General features: G+C 40.8%; 2 protein-coding genes across 17 annotated transcripts in view; both read right to left on the bottom strand.

Moving 5' to 3' along the window:
• Positions 1-59: 59 nt before the first annotated feature.
• On the bottom strand, positions 60-8,012 carry LOC148067273 (protein LYRIC-like). 2 transcript variants are annotated; one of them, XM_087805777.1, is made up of 13 exons: positions 7,411-8,012; positions 7,102-7,218; positions 6,592-6,673; positions 5,121-5,288; positions 4,320-4,367; positions 4,099-4,239; positions 3,068-3,151; positions 2,921-2,989; positions 2,689-2,822; positions 1,684-1,797; positions 1,502-1,600; positions 1,318-1,435; positions 60-903 (listed from the first exon to the last, which is right to left on the bottom strand). In XM_087805777.1, exons 1-13 carry the CDS (start codon positions 7,759-7,761, stop codon positions 839-841), a joined length of 1,590 nt encoding a protein of 529 aa, XP_087661903.1. In that variant the 5' UTR covers positions 7,762-8,012; the 3' UTR covers positions 60-838. The 2 variants fall into 2 exon arrangements, with proteins under 2 accessions (XP_087661903.1, XP_087661904.1); XM_087805778.1 differs by lacking the exon at positions 2,921-2,989.
• An 863-nt stretch (positions 8,013-8,875) lies between these two features.
• ubr5 (ubiquitin protein ligase E3 component n-recognin 5) overlaps positions 8,876-17,895 on the bottom strand; it is a 29,497-nt gene continuing 20,477 nt past the window's right edge. For 5 of the 15 annotated variants that reach the window (XM_087806444.1, XM_087806446.1, XM_087806448.1 and 2 more), the window contains exons 41-58: positions 17,637-17,870; positions 17,426-17,499; positions 17,172-17,344; positions 16,341-16,490; positions 15,808-16,025; positions 15,606-15,726; positions 14,704-15,076; positions 14,482-14,569; positions 14,257-14,401; positions 13,996-14,126; positions 13,835-13,916; positions 13,367-13,548; positions 13,211-13,295; positions 12,709-12,864; positions 11,994-12,107; positions 11,769-11,913; positions 11,607-11,692; positions 8,876-9,633 (exon numbers count right to left, since the gene is read on the bottom strand). In XM_087806444.1, coding sequence (XP_087662570.1) covers positions 9,421-9,633; positions 11,607-11,692; positions 11,769-11,913; positions 11,994-12,107; positions 12,709-12,864; positions 13,211-13,295; positions 13,367-13,548; positions 13,835-13,916; positions 13,996-14,126; positions 14,257-14,401; positions 14,482-14,569; positions 14,704-15,076; positions 15,606-15,726; positions 15,808-16,025; positions 16,341-16,490; positions 17,172-17,344; positions 17,426-17,499; positions 17,637-17,870 — 2,770 coding nt within the window. In that variant the 3' untranslated portion in view covers positions 8,876-9,420. The remainder of the gene's footprint in view (positions 9,634-11,606; positions 11,693-11,768; positions 11,914-11,993; positions 12,108-12,708; positions 12,865-13,210; positions 13,296-13,366; positions 13,549-13,834; positions 13,917-13,995; positions 14,127-14,256; positions 14,402-14,481; positions 14,570-14,703; positions 15,077-15,605; positions 15,727-15,807; positions 16,026-16,340; positions 16,491-17,171; positions 17,345-17,425; positions 17,500-17,636; positions 17,871-17,895) is intronic. The other 10 variants (XM_087806450.1, XM_087806453.1, XM_087806452.1 and 7 more) reach the window with 7 other exon arrangements.

The following is a 17,895-nucleotide window of genomic DNA, read 5'->3' as shown; positions in this document are numbered from 1 at the left end:
TATAAACCGGTAAATGACAGACATTCTAGCACAATAATGACATTGGAAAACCAGCTTCATCTTTTTACATATGGCTTGAGCTTTTCTTTTATTACAAACAGGTTTTTACAAAAGATTCAAGACTTTTGAATGAACCACAGTTGAAAATCATGTCGACACAGCGAGGGGTCGATCTAGGGGCCGCGGAGACAGCGAGGGTCGGAGGACAGGACGACATCAGACACGAGATGAAGCAGAACCGAGAGGAAAATGTAGGTAGTCACAGATAATTAGGCAATTTAAAAATTAAGAGTTACAAAGCAGACACGTTTTTCCCTTTACAGCATTCCATTATGCTCATGTCTAAAGTTGTCACGACTGCTTGCATCCCGTCGTGCGTCGGAGTCGACCCGACACTTCATCTCGAGGTCCGTCTCGGTGGTTTCGAGAGACTGACCAGCGAGTCCAGAGTCTCGGTGGAGAGACGACCTCCACGGTTGCAGACCGTCCTCTCCGGTCGTAAGCCAGAGCCGTACGTTTTTCTAAACATGATCAGTATTTACTATTCTCACGTCTACAACACAGTTCCTTCAGTTAATTGATTCAGTGGAATTAAGGACAGACGCAGAAGACTCAAAAATTCATTCACAGCCCACGATGTTAGATCTCACGGCGTCTTGATCGTCGCAGCCGGTTGGCCGGAGCGCCGCATGTATAAAAAACTTGTTCTCCCCGATGGTTTTTCGGACGAAAGGCCCCTGACGGAGCCCTCGGGTCCAAAGTTCTTCTCAATAAAAGTTGTTGCATATCAGACAGGATATCAAGTCTTTGCATACGATGGTCTGCAGGCGGCAGCGCCTCATGTCTCTCTCCGGACCTTCTTCTTCTTCGCAGGCTTGGGCGCCTGGTTCTCCTCTGCTTTTTCTGAGGGCGGAGAGGAAAACCTTCAGTTAAGTCAAGTGTCCAGTGAGTGTGTGATTGAAGGAGAGACAGAGATGAGAAGTGAGAGTGAAAGAGAAAAAGAAAGAGAGAGAAAAATAAACTAAGGAGAGAGAGAAACTGTTTTGAGTTTTTAAGTAGTTTGTTGGGATTTTTATGATGAATGTTTGTGATTAATTTCATTTTTAAAGATTAATGATATTTGTAATGATGCACAAAATAAGTTTCTGTAATAATAAGATTTCAAGCTTTTAATATTAATTACACAACAATTATTAATTGTTGTTTGTTAGTTGTTGTTAATTTTATCATCGATATCATTTCATCTCGGCTGCTATAAACAAACAAATCGACTTGGAATCTAAATATTCATTCGGCCGTCGCTGCTCCAACACTCACTCTGTTGCACCGGAGCAGACGAGTTGTTCTGCTTCGCTTCTCCGTCAGTTTTCTGTGGCACGTGTGTGACTGGGGGCTTCTGGGATACGTTGTCCTTCACTGACCGGTCAACCTTTGCCTGGATGAGAATCACACGACATCAACATTTCAGGGCCGCGACAAGGATCCCGTGGGCGGGGCTTACCTCGACAGGTGCTTTGACCTGCTGGACGGTGTTTTCCTGAGCAGGCGGCTGCTTCTTGACCGGGGCGGCGGCTTCCTCCTTCTTCTCTGGCGCGTCGCCCTGCACAGACGAAGCGAGGATCAGTCAACAGCTGTCGGGTGACGACAGGCTCGACCGTGACGATGCACGAAGGAGGGAGTTACCTGTCCGGAGTCCCCTCCTTCCTCCGCAGACTTCTTCTTCTTCTTCTTTTTCTTTTTCGTTTTGGCGGCTCCGTCGGCGGAGTTGTCTCCGTCGTCTTTATCTTCATCATTGTCCTGTTCACATTTCATGTCAAGTCACAATCAAGAAACAAAACCTACACAAGAAGTAGATAACAAAAACCAACAGCCATAACATTATGACCACGGAGATGCTTCTTTTCAGGAAAACTACAACTCAGTCAGGAGAGTCAAGTTCAATTGTAACAAAGTCAAGGCTCGAAAATCGCTACTTAATCATTTAATAGTTTGTTTCAACTCTGCTTGACCTGAAAAACACCTTTTGTTTTGACATATTTAATGGTTACATTTTAACAAAAATAACATTTAAATAAAGAAAATATGTGAAATACAAAGATTCCTAGATTTTTTGACAACAAAGTAAAAAAAAGTTTGGCATCATTGCAGCAAGATTTCTGCAATAAATTTAAAATTAAAAGAATATTTAAAGAAAATTGTTGAATAATTAAAATGGGAATATCAACCTGTTAAAAGTGTTTACCCCCCCACCCTCACATCTTGTAATATGATGCACTTCACTACAGTTAGTCATGTTTGTAATGTTATTTTTTTGCATAACATATTCATATTTTTTGGCCGTGAAAAGCCTCAGGTTCACCAGCCACTAACTGGCCGAAGGTTTCTTTTATTGCCTACCAGAATGTACATGATCTGAAGGTATTCATATGAAAGTTTTCAAATCAAGTAAAGTTTTTAACATCCCGTGTCATTCACTTTTTAGCTTATCAATTATTAAAAACATTTGATGTAAATGGGCTCATTATTGTAATTATGTTTCCTAGAGGCTCAGTTGCTATAGCTCCAACAGCCGATCGATTCAAAAACTGCATGGAAATTTGTTTCCTAGGCTGGATGGAGTCTGTGAATGACTTCCGTTCCACTCCCCCCCTGGATATTTCTCATCTAAGATGCGGAAGGTTCACTTACAGCAGCTGAAACGAGCGCCTTAGCCGTCGCTTGTTCATGGACTGCAGGACCTTTAGCAGTGGTGGGCTCCTCGTAGTTTCCCCAGGCTTCAGAAGGGGCGTTCCAGTCGGAGCTGGGGTCCGCCGAGCCGCCATCTGGAGGGAGAGAAGAGCAACTGTGGTCAGAGAAGGGACAGGAACCAGAGGAGCCACATGTTCTGAAAAGGCTTAAAGTGGTCTAAGGGGACACGCACTGATTCCAGACCATTCGTCGTCCACTCTGGGCTGACTGAGCCAGGACAGGTCATTCACAGGCTGAGACTCTGCACAGACAGGGCCGGTCAGAAACTGCGCCATCTAGTGGTGCGAGTCTCATTTCTATAAACGGAAGTGGAAATTACCAGATGCTGCCACGCCCGGTTTGGAGAAGGACGCCAGGCCCAGATCGGCAGGCTGCACCCCTCGATCGATCACAGTCCAAGACTCTGAGGCGGAGAAAAATGTCAACTCAGACCGATATTGCACCAGAGTCAAGAATTTAATCACAGAATAAAGCCCAGCAATAATATCTCGTACTCAACTTTTATTTTAAAAATAAATGGGTGCCATCTTCATATGAAATGGTAGAATTTAACATTTCATTCTGTAAAACAATCACGTTTATATAATTTCTAACCGTTCACTCATGCGTTCGAAAACAGTTCAAACCGTCATGAATCTTGTGATTGCATCGACTCTTTAATCTTTACAATCGATGAAAACACATTTAATTTATTAATAGACTTGTGGTAAAGAACAACACCATCTTATTTATAAACCACCAATATTGCAACATGCGTGCAAACTTGTTTAACACGACCACAGCTCTATTTATTCAGGCGCCGAAGTGACACGACCAAAAATAAAAGGATCATTTTAAAGAGACTTTGCGTTGCGGAGTAAAATATATCGTTATGTCCCCTGTTGCTGCATGAAGGACTCAAGAAGTAGATCGAGTTGTGAACGTTCTTGGCTCGAGTTCGTTCCTTTCGATCACCATCGAAACACACATGACCTCGCTGTTCTCGCGATACCAAGCGTTACCATAACAACGCTAACACTTGCCATCGGTCCTGGTAGATTAACTGAAGAACTAGATCTTGGTGTCAAGAGCATTCAAAATTAAAGTGGGAGCTGCGTGGGAGCAGTAGATTACGGAAGAATTTTGAGAGCCATTGTGAGTACGCCAACGTTTGATTTAGTGGAACCGGACAGTTTCATTACAACTGAACGAGGTTGAAAGTTATTGCGTTTAATAAAGTTCAACTAACTGACTTTTTGTCTCGCTTTATGCCGATGCTATATAAACACACTTTAGAAAAGGTTTGAAAATTGACCATTCATTGACAGTGAGCCTTATAGTACAGAAAATGCAGTGACAATGCGATCGTACCATCAATCTCTCCTCCCCAGAGAGATATGGACTCCCTGTTGGTCCAGGGAACAATCTTGGGAGCGACGTTTTGAGGCGGAACCTTCACTGCCCGGTTGGTCACAGCAGCAGGAACCACTGCCGGAGTCTCGTTACTGACGGCTGTAACAGACAAATATTGAGTTTCAGTTGAATATGATCTGGATATATAGAGTCAGTCGTTGAATTCTATTGATAAGTACTTTGAGGAACGGGGCCATCGATCTTCTCCGCCTTGGCTTTTGGTGAACCTGAAACAGATATTAATGATCTCAGGTTAGAGAAGAATAGAAAACAAATAAAAAACCTCTTCAATTCTGGACAAGAGTGTCAAACTTCAAATATTTTAGCAGTTCAAGCCACACATAGTGCAAGGTTTACTTACTGGGTTGGTGTGCCCAACCCTTTGTATGGTAAATAGACACTTCCTTAGGGCCACATTATATACAGTGAAGGTTGAAAGGGAAAAAATATATATATATTTTTTATATACATTGTAAATTTTATTTTATAATAATAATATATATATATTTTTTTATTTATACATTGTTTCCCCATTACTTATTTTGTGCATCATCTTATTTTATCATTTCCTTTTATCATTATTTTCATTTTCAAGATTTCCCAATCAATACATTTAACATAATCTTCATCATTATTATTATTATTATTATTCAAGGCTAAATAAGCTGAAGTTCTTATTTTATTCCATTTTATTCATCATTCATATTTATTCCTTCATTATTTTATTTGAAAACATGAAAGCCACTAAAAACAGCAAATTAATTAAAGAAAGAGGGGGAAAAAAAGAGTTGTATGCATAGTCGAGCTACTAAGTAATAAAAAAAAAAATAGTAAAAGATTTTTTACTTGATCAGTTTTAAATGTTTATTGTAACCCCTGAGCTGCACTTCCTAGGTCTGGCCTAACGGTATGTAGGAGACCGATTTTGATCCCTTGATATCAGCCCAAACTTTTATAACAGCAAAAGTTTTGAATTTCACCTTTCTTCTTCTTCTGGCTTGTGACCGGGGCCGCAGCAGAAACCTTGGCCTGCTCAGGCGGAGCACTTGCGGGGGTCCCTCCACCACCAGGACTAGCGGAGCCATCGCTCTTGTCCTTTTTGCGTTGTTCACGCTTCTCCTTGTTGCTGACTTTTGTCTCCCATGTGCCTAAAAACAGGGTCAGATATAGCATTAGTATAGCAAGGACTAGGAGGTTAAATTCCTACGACGTCGCTTAATGTCCAACACAAAAAACTACAGCCAGAAAAAGGTCACAGATTTCACAAGAAAGAAAAAAATCCCCATGTATGATATGTATGACATGATGTAATGTTTAGACCCGCTACAAAATTTGTATTGTCCACGTCACTGGATAAATATGATGAACAGAGAAGCAGATGGAGTGCACGAATGCACATCCCATGATGCAACACTAATAGACTCAGGGACTCATTCAATCCTCGTGCTATTAGACCGTTAAATTCTGAGTTTGGGGGCAGGAGTGGAGTCAAGGGAGGATGCAATCTTCTTTTTTACCCCTTTGATCTGTGCCCTTTGCACCTTGTTATCCCTTTGCACTTTGCTCCTTTTATTTGCACATGGTTCTTTTATATCTGTACCCTCGATTGTCTACTGTGACCAGGAAACCCAATTTCCCAAAAGAGAGCTCCAGAGGGATTAATAAAGTGTGTCTAATCTAAAAGGCGTGTGCAAATACTTTAACAAGTGCAAGAAAGGGAGCAAAAACATCTTCCAATGCAAATATTGTCTCATAATAAAGATCAATGATCAAATGCTAATTATTGAAAGAATATAACTAATTATTGTTTGTTTTATATTTTAGGCAGTTATATGGGTTGAGTCAAAGCAACGCATCCCTTTCAATTTCTCATGGATTCCTCGACATAATCTCGCTCACACCCTCGATGTGGCTGCAGCTTAGAGAGGATGGACATAAAACAAGATAAAAACAGTAACGTGAAATAATAATTTTCAAACAAATAACACATTTTTTACCATTTGAATTAGTAGTTGATAGTTAGTGGTTATCGCTCGTTTCCTACGATGAAAATTAAATTATATATAATTATTAAATAAATCCTGATTTTTTTTGTTTCGCTACAATTGATTAATATACTTTATTCATTCCAAATTGAGGAAATTGTAGTTATTCCAGCAGTTCACTAGAAAAACATTAAACCAATTATATTAGGACACAAAGTAAAATAAAATAGAAAAATATAAAATATCCATAAGATTATAGAAAGCGATTAATAAATCAAGATATTAGTACAGAAGTGTGTGGGGGGTAAAACTTTCACCAGAAACAACATTTATTGAAGATTCAAAATATATTTTAGCTTAATAAATGTTTTAAATTGCCAAAATTACAGGACTCTTCACACAAAACATTTTGCCGACCTTTTATCAAAGTTTTTATTATCATTTCCTTCTGGTTTATTTCCATTACCTTCTTCTGGTTCTTTTCCATCTGCAGCTCCGGTCTTTTTCTCCTTTGCAACAGGTTTGGGTTTTTTCTTGGCCTTCTTCACCTGGCAAAAATGAATATGCAATACATATGTAAATATAGATCATTCTCAAATAAACCTGGGAAGCAAAAAAGGACACTCAGCAAAAACACATCTATTAATAAAGTAGAACCACGTGTCTTATCTTTTTTTTTTTTTACTACACTCCCCATTAATTGATTTATGATTAAGGTGGGGGGGGGAAATGATTGATGTACAAAATGTAGGTCTGAATGGTGTGGTGTTGAGGTGTAAGGATAGTCTTCATTTTTTTGCAGCGTCTGCAAGTGAAACCCAACACTGACAGCTGGTCCGCTGAGATCACCAGAGAACGACACTGGACGCGTGGACGTTTAAAAAAAATAAAAAAATAAAATGAGTGTTCCCTCCCCATGTTATGTTGTTTTTTTTATTAAAATTGTTATTTCAGGAGATGTTTGAGACGCATTTACCTCTGCAGGAGTCTCGGTCTTGGGTCGAGGGGAAGGCTGCTGATGTGGCACTGGCTCACTGGGAACTCTGGCCTCCTCCTGTGATTCAGCCACGGCCCTCCCGTTAGGCTGAGCCTTCTAAAAAACACACACAAAGAAGATGAAAAAAAAATAAAATAAAATTGCAAACAGTTAGTATCCCCACAATGCAAAACAAAATAAATAAAAACGAACATTAAATCGATTAAAACTCGACCCGTTACATCGAGCTGTCAGCTAGCTTGACGGCTAGCATGCTAACAGTGAGCTCCCGGGGTGACGTCTACGAACCTTCTCCGCTTTCTTCTTCTTTTTCTTCGGCTCCTCCGCCGCCTTCACGGGTCTCGCCGCCACACTCCGCTTGACTTCCGCCACCTGGTCAGCGGCGGCGGGGGTCGCCGCCACCGGCCGTTTCTTCCTGGAGAAGAGGGTTCTGAAGAGCGAGGCCCACAGGACGAGCATCAGCAGCAGCCCGGCACACGCCGCCAGCAGCAGCAGCCACGGCGGGATGCGCTCGGGCTTCACGCCGAGGTCCACGCCGAGCTCCGAGCGCAGCCAGTCGAGCCCTCGGTTCAGGACCTGGTGGAGGCGGACGGCGAGCTGCCGAGCCTGCTCGGAGGCCGCATCCTGCAGCTGCTCCATGGGTAACGACCGTCAAGACAACAACAGGGGGGGAGGACACTCAAGAAAAACGCGTCGTTCTCCCCGTGCTAAGCTAGAGGAAACAGCGCGACATGATGGTGGAAACGTCCAACTTTTGTACGCCGACCCCGAGCGGTTTGTGTCAGTTGAGTTGGCGAGACGTCGCTGCTGTCATGGTACGCCTCGCACCACATCCACAATGGTTACGGTGAGGGGGGACTGACCGCAGGAGCTACCATTTCGGTCCGCCCTACTATTTCGGTCCTGGCACTTCCTACGTGATGACGTCACACGTTGCGCACGTAATTAAAAAATAAATAAAAATAATTATAAGCAAACGAAAATTTAACCGAACGACTAGATGACGCTTTGAAGCGAACACAAAACATTTATATTTAAAGAAAAACGACATTTGCCGGTCGGATCTATTTCCAGGGATACGTTATTTTGTTACTTCCGGGTCTGACGACGCAGGTGACGCGGCTCCAGCAGGTTCACCTCATATGGCTCCGTTTGGCTCGAGGAGAAGCGATTGGGTGACGCGACATACATGTGCACATCGATTATTATATTCCAATAGATCCAATTCAAACTTTTACTACCTCGCAAGTAAACGCAAATATTTACGAGTGTGTTTTTGATCTCACTTTTTTCTACATATTTTCGCAAACTTCCCAAGGCAGATAGTATTTTTTCCAAAATATTTGTAATTACTTTCTGTTTGGATCAGTTCATCCTCAATTATTTGAGTGTGAAAAAGAAATAACTGCGATGTCCCTGAAGGCACCGATAACGGTGCGTGTAATGGGAGGAGCCATCATTTCCTCGATGCTCATTGGTCAAATGTTCCAGTTCAAAAATAACCATTTCATTCAGTACCGTTAGTGTAGCCGCTCATTCTTTTTAGATTGTACTCTAACCTGAGTGCGTTTTGTAGATTTCAGCTATACTTCTGACAATAGAAAAAAACGAATGAAAATGACCATATGCTTTCCTCTTCGATGTGGTTTTTGTATTCTTACACATTTGTGATGCATACATTGCACAGTTTTAGGCAAATAGGCTCTTCAAGTTTTCTTCTTCTCACCACTAACAAATGAGACAAGTAGACAAATTCAACACTGGATTGTTTATTTGCATCCAAGTTTATTTCAAATTCCCTACTCCCCCTGTACAAGAAAAAAAAAAAAAAAAAACTTTTCGGAAAGGCAGCAGTGAACTGTCAGTGATAGTACTTTTCTCGGGAGGGAAAACTTAATCACAGTGTATCCTTTTTTTTTTTCCTTTTTTTAAATTACCTATACTGCTGTCATCTTTGGCTGGGCTTCGGCAGATCGCTTACTGACAAACCAAATTCTTGGGAAGCAAAGATTTGTGCCAATGGAGCTAGAGGCTTTACATTTTACAGTGCCAATGCAGGAATGTTCTGGACTGTATACTTCCATTTCATTAACACAAAATAAAGAAATACAATAAAAATAAAATAGCTTGTTTGTGTTCACAACACAAACAAATATTACCACCTGGGGAGACAGCGACAGTTTGTCGAATTTCTTAAAATTGTATAGACAAAAAATAAATCTACAAAAACTGAACTAGGTAAATATTACACAACAGTAAACATGTTTTTCTTTTTTTTAAACCCATTTGTCAACCCCTTTACACAAAACCAAAGTTCTTGGTTTTAATGGCTAGCAGGAGTTTTTGTTTAAGTATTTGTTTTGAAGAGTACAGTGGCACGTAGAGACGCGAGATGCAGGTATTGGCCGTGGGGAGGTGTTGGTCGTCCGGAGGCCTGATGGTGATTGAGGGCATCGGCTGGAACCCCTCCTCGCTGGCCGGCAGAGACGGGCTGGAGGTCCAGAAGTATACCTGGAAAGGAAGTATTTTTTTTAGAAATGTACATAGTTGGAGGGAAAAAAATGTTATATATTCTCCATTAACTGCCTTTATTACCCTAAACCAACATTATATGCAGACAAGGGTACCTTATTTGAACTAATCGTTATTCAATCTTGCATTCTACTCACCATATTTTTCAGACTATAATGTGCACATAGACCTGCAGCATTACTCTGAGGACCTGCTCTATTACTCTAAAGCATTACTCCCTGAGGAAGTGGAGTATTACTGTGTGAGGACCTACAGTATTACTCGGAGGCATTACTCCGCGAGGACGTGGAGAATTACTCTGAGGACCTGCTGTATTACTCTAAAGCATTACTCTGCGAGGACCTGCAGTATTACACCTAAGCATTACTCTGCAAGGAATTGGAGTATTACACGGTGAGAACCTGCAGTATGAGTCTAAAGCATTACTCCGCGAGGAAGTTGAGTATTACTGTGTGAGGATCTACAGTATTACTGTAAAGCATTACTCTGCAAGGACGTGGGGAATTACTCTGTGAGGACCTGCAGTATTACTGTAAAGCATTACTCTGCGAGGACCTGCAGTATTACTGCAAAGCATTACTCTGCAAGGACGTGGAGAATTACTCTGTGAGGACCTGCAGTATTACTGTAAAGCATTACTCTGCAAGGACGTGGAGAATTACTGTGAGGACCTGCGGTATTACTGTAAAGCATTACTCTGCGAGGATGTGGAGAATTACTCTGTGAGGACCTGCGGTATTACTGTAAAGCATTACTCTGCGAGGATGTGGAGAATTACTCTGTGAGGACCTGCAGTATTACTGTAAAGCATTACTCTGCGAGGATGTGGAGAATTACTCTGTGAGGACCTGCAGTATTACTGTAAAGCATAAGTCTGCGAGGATGTGGAGAATTACTCTGTGAGGACCTGCAGTATTACTGTAAAGCATTACTCTGCGAGGATGTGGAGAATTACTCTGTGATGACCTGCAGTATTACTGTAAAGCATTACTCTACGAGGATGTGGAGAATTACTCTGTGAGGACCTGCAGTATTACTGTAAAGCATAACTCGGTGAGGAAGTAGAGTATTACTCGGAGAGGACCTTCAGTATTACTCTTAAGCATTACTCTGAGAGGAAGTTGAGTATTACTCTGTGAGGACCTGAAGTATTACTGTAAAGCATTACTCTACGAGGATGTGGAGAATTACTCTGTGAGGACCTGCAGTATTACTGTAAAGCATAACTCGGTGAGGAAGTAGAGTATTACTCGGAGAGGACCTTCAGTATTACTCTTAAGCATTACTCTGAGAGGAAGTTGAGTATTACTCTGTGAGGACCTGCAGTATTACACTTAAGCATTATTCCGCGAGGAAGTGGAGCATTACTCGGTTCGGATCTGCGGTATTAATCCAGGGGGAAGTAGAGTATAACTTTGTAAGGACCTGCAGTATTACTCTGAAACATTACTCCACAAGGACGTGCAATATTACTCTGCAGCATTACTGGGCTGGTGCTTGTACCTCAACAGCGCATCTTTCAAAGATGTTCTGACAAGACAACGATCCTTGTTGGATCATGGATGGTGACAGAAAGATATATTTTCCCTACTTTAAACAAAAGTCCCACCACTGAGTCCAGAAATCAACAGTCTGTCAGAAAAAGTGAGAGTCTGTGATACGATCGTTGACAGTGATTCATGGAAACTTCCAGACACATCACACTTTGTGAAATGCAAAACAGTTCACAGCCAAACAGTCACAGATCCTCAACAATCTGGAGTCAATCAGTGTTTTGGAAGAGGAACACTGACAGACATCACACGTCTTGGTTTCCTCAGCCCGTAGAAAGCCAAACATGTCAGAAAAGTGTGTGAATGGGTAAGTAAGAATTGTTGCATATGCTACAGTTAAGTTCCAAAACTATGACACTAGCTCACCCACAGATGAAGTTATTTTTCAAGAAGACTTACCAGATCTTGCCTCTCAGTCATGCTCATCTTCTCAACTATTGACCAAAACCATCGTTTGAACTGTAGCAGCTTGTCCGCATTTTCCCCTGTTGGATCAACGCGTTCATGTCAGAGTCTGCACCAAAGCTGAAATACTACAAAGAGTTGAAAATAAAGATTTACCAGACTCGTCGTTGAAAGACGTGAAGCTGATGAGCATCTGCACGTTCACTTCTCCACAGCCATTGACCAACAACCTGAAGTCCTCTGCCGTCAAGTCCTCCAGGGCATTTTTGGGAAGAACATCCAACAAACCCTTTCTCATCGCCTTGAAGAACAAAGAATAAGCGGTGTCAGTCGTCGAATCACCCATCACTACATGTATATTGTAACCTGCACCAGACTTACATGGAGAGGCTGCTCGGACACCACAAGCATTCTGTGCTCTGCATACTTCCTCACATATTCGTACACATTGAGAGGAGTTACTGGCATGTTGACTCCACCAGACAGCAGTTCAACCTGAACAGAGAATAGACAAACAAAGTCATTTAAATGGATGAATATCAATCAGTTGCATTTTACTTTATTGAATTTTTAAAACGATATGGATAATCTCAAGCAGCCATCAATAACATGTAATTCAGCGAAGAAAAAAAAAAAATCATGGCCCGGAGACAAAATCCAGTTGTTTTATGTTGCCAGGCAAAAGGTTGTCTCAAGATCAACATTGATTCATGTTCATGTTGATATGACTAATACAGTTGCCAGTGTTTAAGATAGAAAAAGCCTTTCCATCATTTAAGAATCAATTTATCTCAATTATATACACGTGTCTGTCCTTTACCAAACAAATTCAGAAGCCAATACTGTTAAGGAAATACTCGAAAACTACACTACTTGGGACTGGGCAAAAGAATTTTGCGATTATGTTTGATTCTCAAACAAAGTCTCAAGTTTGTCAACTATGTGGAGCTTTTTTTTCAGCAAAGAAATCAGGAAAGTTTTAATTTCCAACAGAGAGCAACGATTTGTTCTTAATTTCTAGCAAAATGGAATGTGACAATTATTTGTGAACTAGTGTTGGGAACCTTTACGATCAGATGGAATCGTTTGACGTTACCTGTCCAGCTCCTTCCTCTTTGCAGAGGTCTATGGCAAAAGCCAGGTCCATGGCTGCAAACACAGCCTCCGCTTCTCCTGCGAGGGAATGACGGATCAGCTGCCGCAGACTCTCATACATGACCGGGTCGAAGAAAGCAAAGTCGTGCCAGTTAACCTGCAGGAAACAGAGAAGAGATCGTTTTAGAATTATCATGCATTAATCTCATGGCCCAGTGCCAAAGTCATTTTATGTGGCCCAGTTGGTTGGTTTAAAATCAAAATATGTATAGATTTATGTTCATGTTGATATGGTGACCTTTGAATATGTCAGTGTTTAAAATAACATTTGAAAGAATACATGTAAAACTTGTAAAACAAAGAAGATAAATTGAGCCACAAAGAATGAAAATATAAAGTTAAAAACAGCTCATCAACAAGATTTCTTTAAGTCCAATTTTCCGCCCATTTCAGTTTCTAAATAGTTTGTAGTTTTGTCAGGTGAGCTATTAATTCGCCCTTACCTTCCTACCCAGCAGCACCTTGATGACATGTCGATTTAATGTGATCGGACAGAGCTCGTTCTGTAACAGACACAGTCCCAATATTCTGGAAAAAAAAGAACAATTTAGTTAAATATTTATCGTTACTACAATACTTGTGTTCAAACTATTCATTACCTGCCAATGTTCCGGAAGCAGTTCAGTCTGGCCTCCGTGTTCTTGCCTGGCCGAGGAGAGTAAAAGCCTCGTTTGCCAGGCTGGTAGAAAAGAGGAGCATTATCGTCGCCGTCGTCTGGATCCTCAAGCTCCATGTCCACAACACTCCGCGTGGAACCATAGCGCTTTCGATTCTCTTGCTGCTGCAATCACAGATTCAGAGCCATTAAAAAATTAAAAACAGGACCTTCATCCGTGTTAAGACATAGACCTGCGCCAAGATCCTCATTTACAACAAATATATAAATAAATCTAAAAGTCAAAGGAGCCGATTTGGACAGAAGGCGGCAGGAGAATTTTAGAAAGCATTTGAGCAAGACACAGTAAACAGAATGTGCAGACCATTCATTCATCCATCCATCCATTCATCCATCCATCATCAACACACACAATATCGCAAACATACATCAAAAACTTGAATTGACTTACTTGTGCCTTCTCTGGTGCTTCCAGGAGACCGAGGTCTAATATGCTATCAGCACCATTTTCCCTGGGAATTAAAGCAGACGCACTATTGAATAAGTTAATATTTTTTATCCAGAAAAGCAAAAAAAAAAACCATAATAATGTGAAAAGAACAGTTTAATCACCTTCCATGTGCAATTAGAAGCTCCATTGCCTCTTCCACTCGGGTTCTTAGAGAATCTTCACTGGCAAGAAGCAGGAGCAGCTGAGCTGGAGACAACTCTAAGAGCATGCCTGTAATTTTGCTGGCAAATGCCTACAAATGGAACAAATAAAAGGATAAACAAAATGATCAATTTAAAATATGTAAAGGTCAGATATACCCATTTGGTGCACACAGGAGATATTAAAACAACGAGTAAACAAGTCATTAAAAGATTGAATACCGGCTGCATCGCATGGACACGTGGGTAGAGTCTTTCGCCCAAAGCTTGTCTGTGTGCAGGCAGAGGATCAGGCTCATCACTGGGGTTTCCTTCTGATGAAGGCCTGAAAGGTCGTGTATCTATAGACAATTGTCGCCTCGAGTCTCTGTAATAAAAATCATACGAGCACTTTGTCAGTATCGATTTATACAGTGTTGCTGTAAATATGGGAGTGAAAAAAATTACCTATCACGGTCCCGTCTGGATCCTGCTCGAAGCCCCCCACTTCTTCTTTCACGCTCTCTATCCCGGTTCCTTAGACGCTGCATCAGGTCTTCATGGTAGAAGACAACAACATTACTACTCATTTCTTAGTTAATTTCCGAAAAAAAAAAAAAAAAAAGTTATGACAAATTCCATTTAAAACAACATCTATAGATACAACGTAGTTTCTCTGTATTGTCATACTTGAATTGTAATCGTGATGACACGTACTGCTGGCCTGCATGCCCTTGCTGACACTTTGAACACAGTCCAAGTTGGGCAGCTTGTCGTTTGACAGAAGTGCAAGAGCGATGGCCGTGTAGAAGCTCCGGGCTACTCCGCTGCCCTCCCCCGGCTCGTCCTTGAAGGTGACTTTCACTCGGTGCACCGCCATCGGTGTGGTTGTGCAGCGCCGTCCAAAGTGTGTATTTAATTGCCGCATGGTCTGCTGGATGAGCTGATCGCGATCCCTGTCCACTTCCAGGGCCAAGTCGCGAGACTGAAGGTTCCTCAGTTTCTCCATCTCTCGACGAAACTTTGACTCCTTGACCTCAAATCCGCCAAGCTCAGTAAGAATCTAGAACAAATAACAAAACAATGAATATGAGAAAAGTGCAAATGTGAATAAAACCAGTTGTAATCTAAAAAAAAATTGCAATTTACAAATACCATGTCTTTTAAAAGATACCACATTCAAATCTAATGAGGGCAGTGAAAAATCAGACTTTAAACAAAATAATTTCCTATCTCCTACAAAACACACTTGCCATTAATCATTTTTTATTTTTACTGAAGAGAAAGTTAAAGATTTCTCATTTAGATTCAAGAATTTTTTTTATTAAGATTCTGTCGTTCAATATTTTATGGATTTTACTGTTGTTTTACCGTGGGCCAACTCTGTCTGATCTTATGTGAATTTTATTTTTTAAAAAATGTTCCATCTTATCATTTGTATAGCTTTTACACATAGCCAACATTTGACATGAACCTGCACTAAAAACACAGACAATTAATGGAGGGCTACAAAATATTATGTCAAAGGCTGCAATTGGCCATCATGCGCAAGAACCCTACTCTACTTGTTTGATGAACGGATTCAAACGTACCGATCCAGGTTCAGCTCCAACATCCTCCATGAAAACACGACCGAACAGTTCCAGTGAGAGACGCCAGCGACCAAGAAGCATGTCATGTGAGATCATCATTCCCATGAAGCTGCAGTGAGGTCTGTGAGGAAAATATGAAAAATTAGATTGCAAATTAATATCTTGTAGCACGTAACCATCTGTTCAGCCAGTGGTAAGGTACCTGAAAGACGGGAGTGGAGGTCCTTCACTCTCTGTGAGACCTATCTCTGCAAGTAAACTGCTTTTCAATTGTGCAGCGAGGTCATGAGGTGAAGGTCCAGGTTTTATAACGTCCAACTCCTGCTCGGCCAGTGACTGGTGCTCAACGCTACGCTGGGCGCCGTCCATGCTCATCACATTCTTCAAGTTCGCAGCATATGACATCTTGGTTGGAAGGATCTGTTTAGGTCAAAATAGGCGGGTTTTTTTTTTTTTTTTTTTAAAAGCTTACGTTATCGTTCTTGCGTTTGTGAAACTCATGAACGAATGAAAATGTAAAATGCAACACAAAGAACAGGCTGTGCTTTAATATTCATTGAAATGTCTGTTAAGAAAATAATCCACATTTCTGGAGATTTAAATTAAACTATATCGATGGTTACAAATAGGACAAATTTAGGACTTAAAAAAGACTAAAGACTTTATGAAACAGTCATCATTGAATATCAGCGCACAGCTGCCCGTATGCTTGTCGAGTGATGAGGAGTGGTGTACCTGAGAAGGGGAGGGCCCAGAGGAGCCCATGTTTACCTCCAGGCAGTTCCTGTCCATGCTTGCCTCAGCTGGGCCTTTAGTTGCCATGTAAGAGGAAGAGTACAAGCCCTGAGAGGGACGACCAAACAGATCCTCCTTCCTGGCATTGGGCTGTCAAAAAACAACAACAACATTATTTGAGAATTTAAATTCATTGATTTTAAGACTGGATGGTATAGAGGAGCACATTTTTTAGGCACTTTTCAACTTAAGAGTAATGAAAAAAACAACATCCGTATTTCGCATGTTAATGCTTTAAACGGTATTGTTACTTTAACTTTAAGTTATTCATCTCATTTCCATTAATGCCAAGTTAAACATTGTTAATGGACTTTCTAAGAAAAATGGCCATTTCAAAAAAATAATTTACTGCAATCATAACCCTGCAAGTTTTACGATTGTTTAAAACTATATTTGAGGTAAGAAAATAAAGGCAAATTAATCATACATTAAAATGTTATTTCTTTGTGATTGAGAATTTATAGTAATTAAGCCATTGTTTAAATAAAAAGTCTGCATTTTGTTCATTTTATTTTTACATGAATCATTGCTTGTATTAGAAAGAAATTCATGGAATATAAATGCAATTAATTACACATTATTGCATATTACATCACAATATTAGTCAAAACAAATGTATACATAATGTATATCACAATTCGTTATTTAATACTAAATATTTATTATTTTAAGTAATCATTTATAGCCCAACTAGAAATTTTAGATAGTTTCCGACGATGCATCTTTTAACTTTAACTTTTTTTATATATAATTTAGTACACGAACACCAACCTGCAGGAGGTGGGGCTGGTCTGCCAGTGGAATTGCCTCAGATAAAGGGATGTCGAAAGGATTTGGAGGTATGCAGCCTAAGAAAGTCATGGAGTCAGAGCGGCGGAAGAATGGGTGATTCTGCCCAGTTTCACTTGGCACAAGGTCCTCGTCCTTGTCCTGCAGAGTTGAACCTTGAATGAAAATGAGAAAAATGTAATTAGCACAGAAATATATAAATGTATTCACCACAGAAAGTTCCATTTTCAACTTACTCTGATTCGTATCCTCATCATTCTCATGCTCCGAATCTTCATTGTCCAAACCCAGTTCCAAAATATCTTTATTTCTAAAAGACAATGACAACTGTTTAGAGGGCTGGAGGGAAGGGGGGGTGAATTAATATTGATTTAAGTTAATCAAGTTAAGGTGAACAATTCAACTAAGCATAAAGGAATATTTTGTGATGCCCTCATTTATACATACCTCCTCCTCTCTATTTGAGGCGTTTCCAGAGTGGTCTGCTGGTTCATGGCTTTAATCCAGTAGATAAGAGCCTGGAAAACATAGGCGACGTGCTTCAGCGAGCAAACATCTAGCACTGGAAGCACGTCCGAGTGCTCATCGTTGTGCGAGCGCATGAGTGAGAGGGCATAGTTAAGAAAGTCTCCCCTTGCAGACATCATTCCCTGACGAGCAGTGAGCAGCGTGGCTGCTCTCCTGAAACAAAACCAAAAAAAAAAAT

Source organism: Callionymus lyra, chromosome 13 (genome assembly GCF_982586985.1).
Source record: "Callionymus lyra chromosome 13, fCalLyr1.hap1.1, whole genome shotgun sequence".
NCBI lineage: Eukaryota > Metazoa > Chordata > Actinopteri > Syngnathiformes > Callionymidae > Callionymus > Callionymus lyra.
Note: the sequence above shows the minus strand (reverse complement) of the source record. Positions and strands in the feature narration are given on the sequence as shown.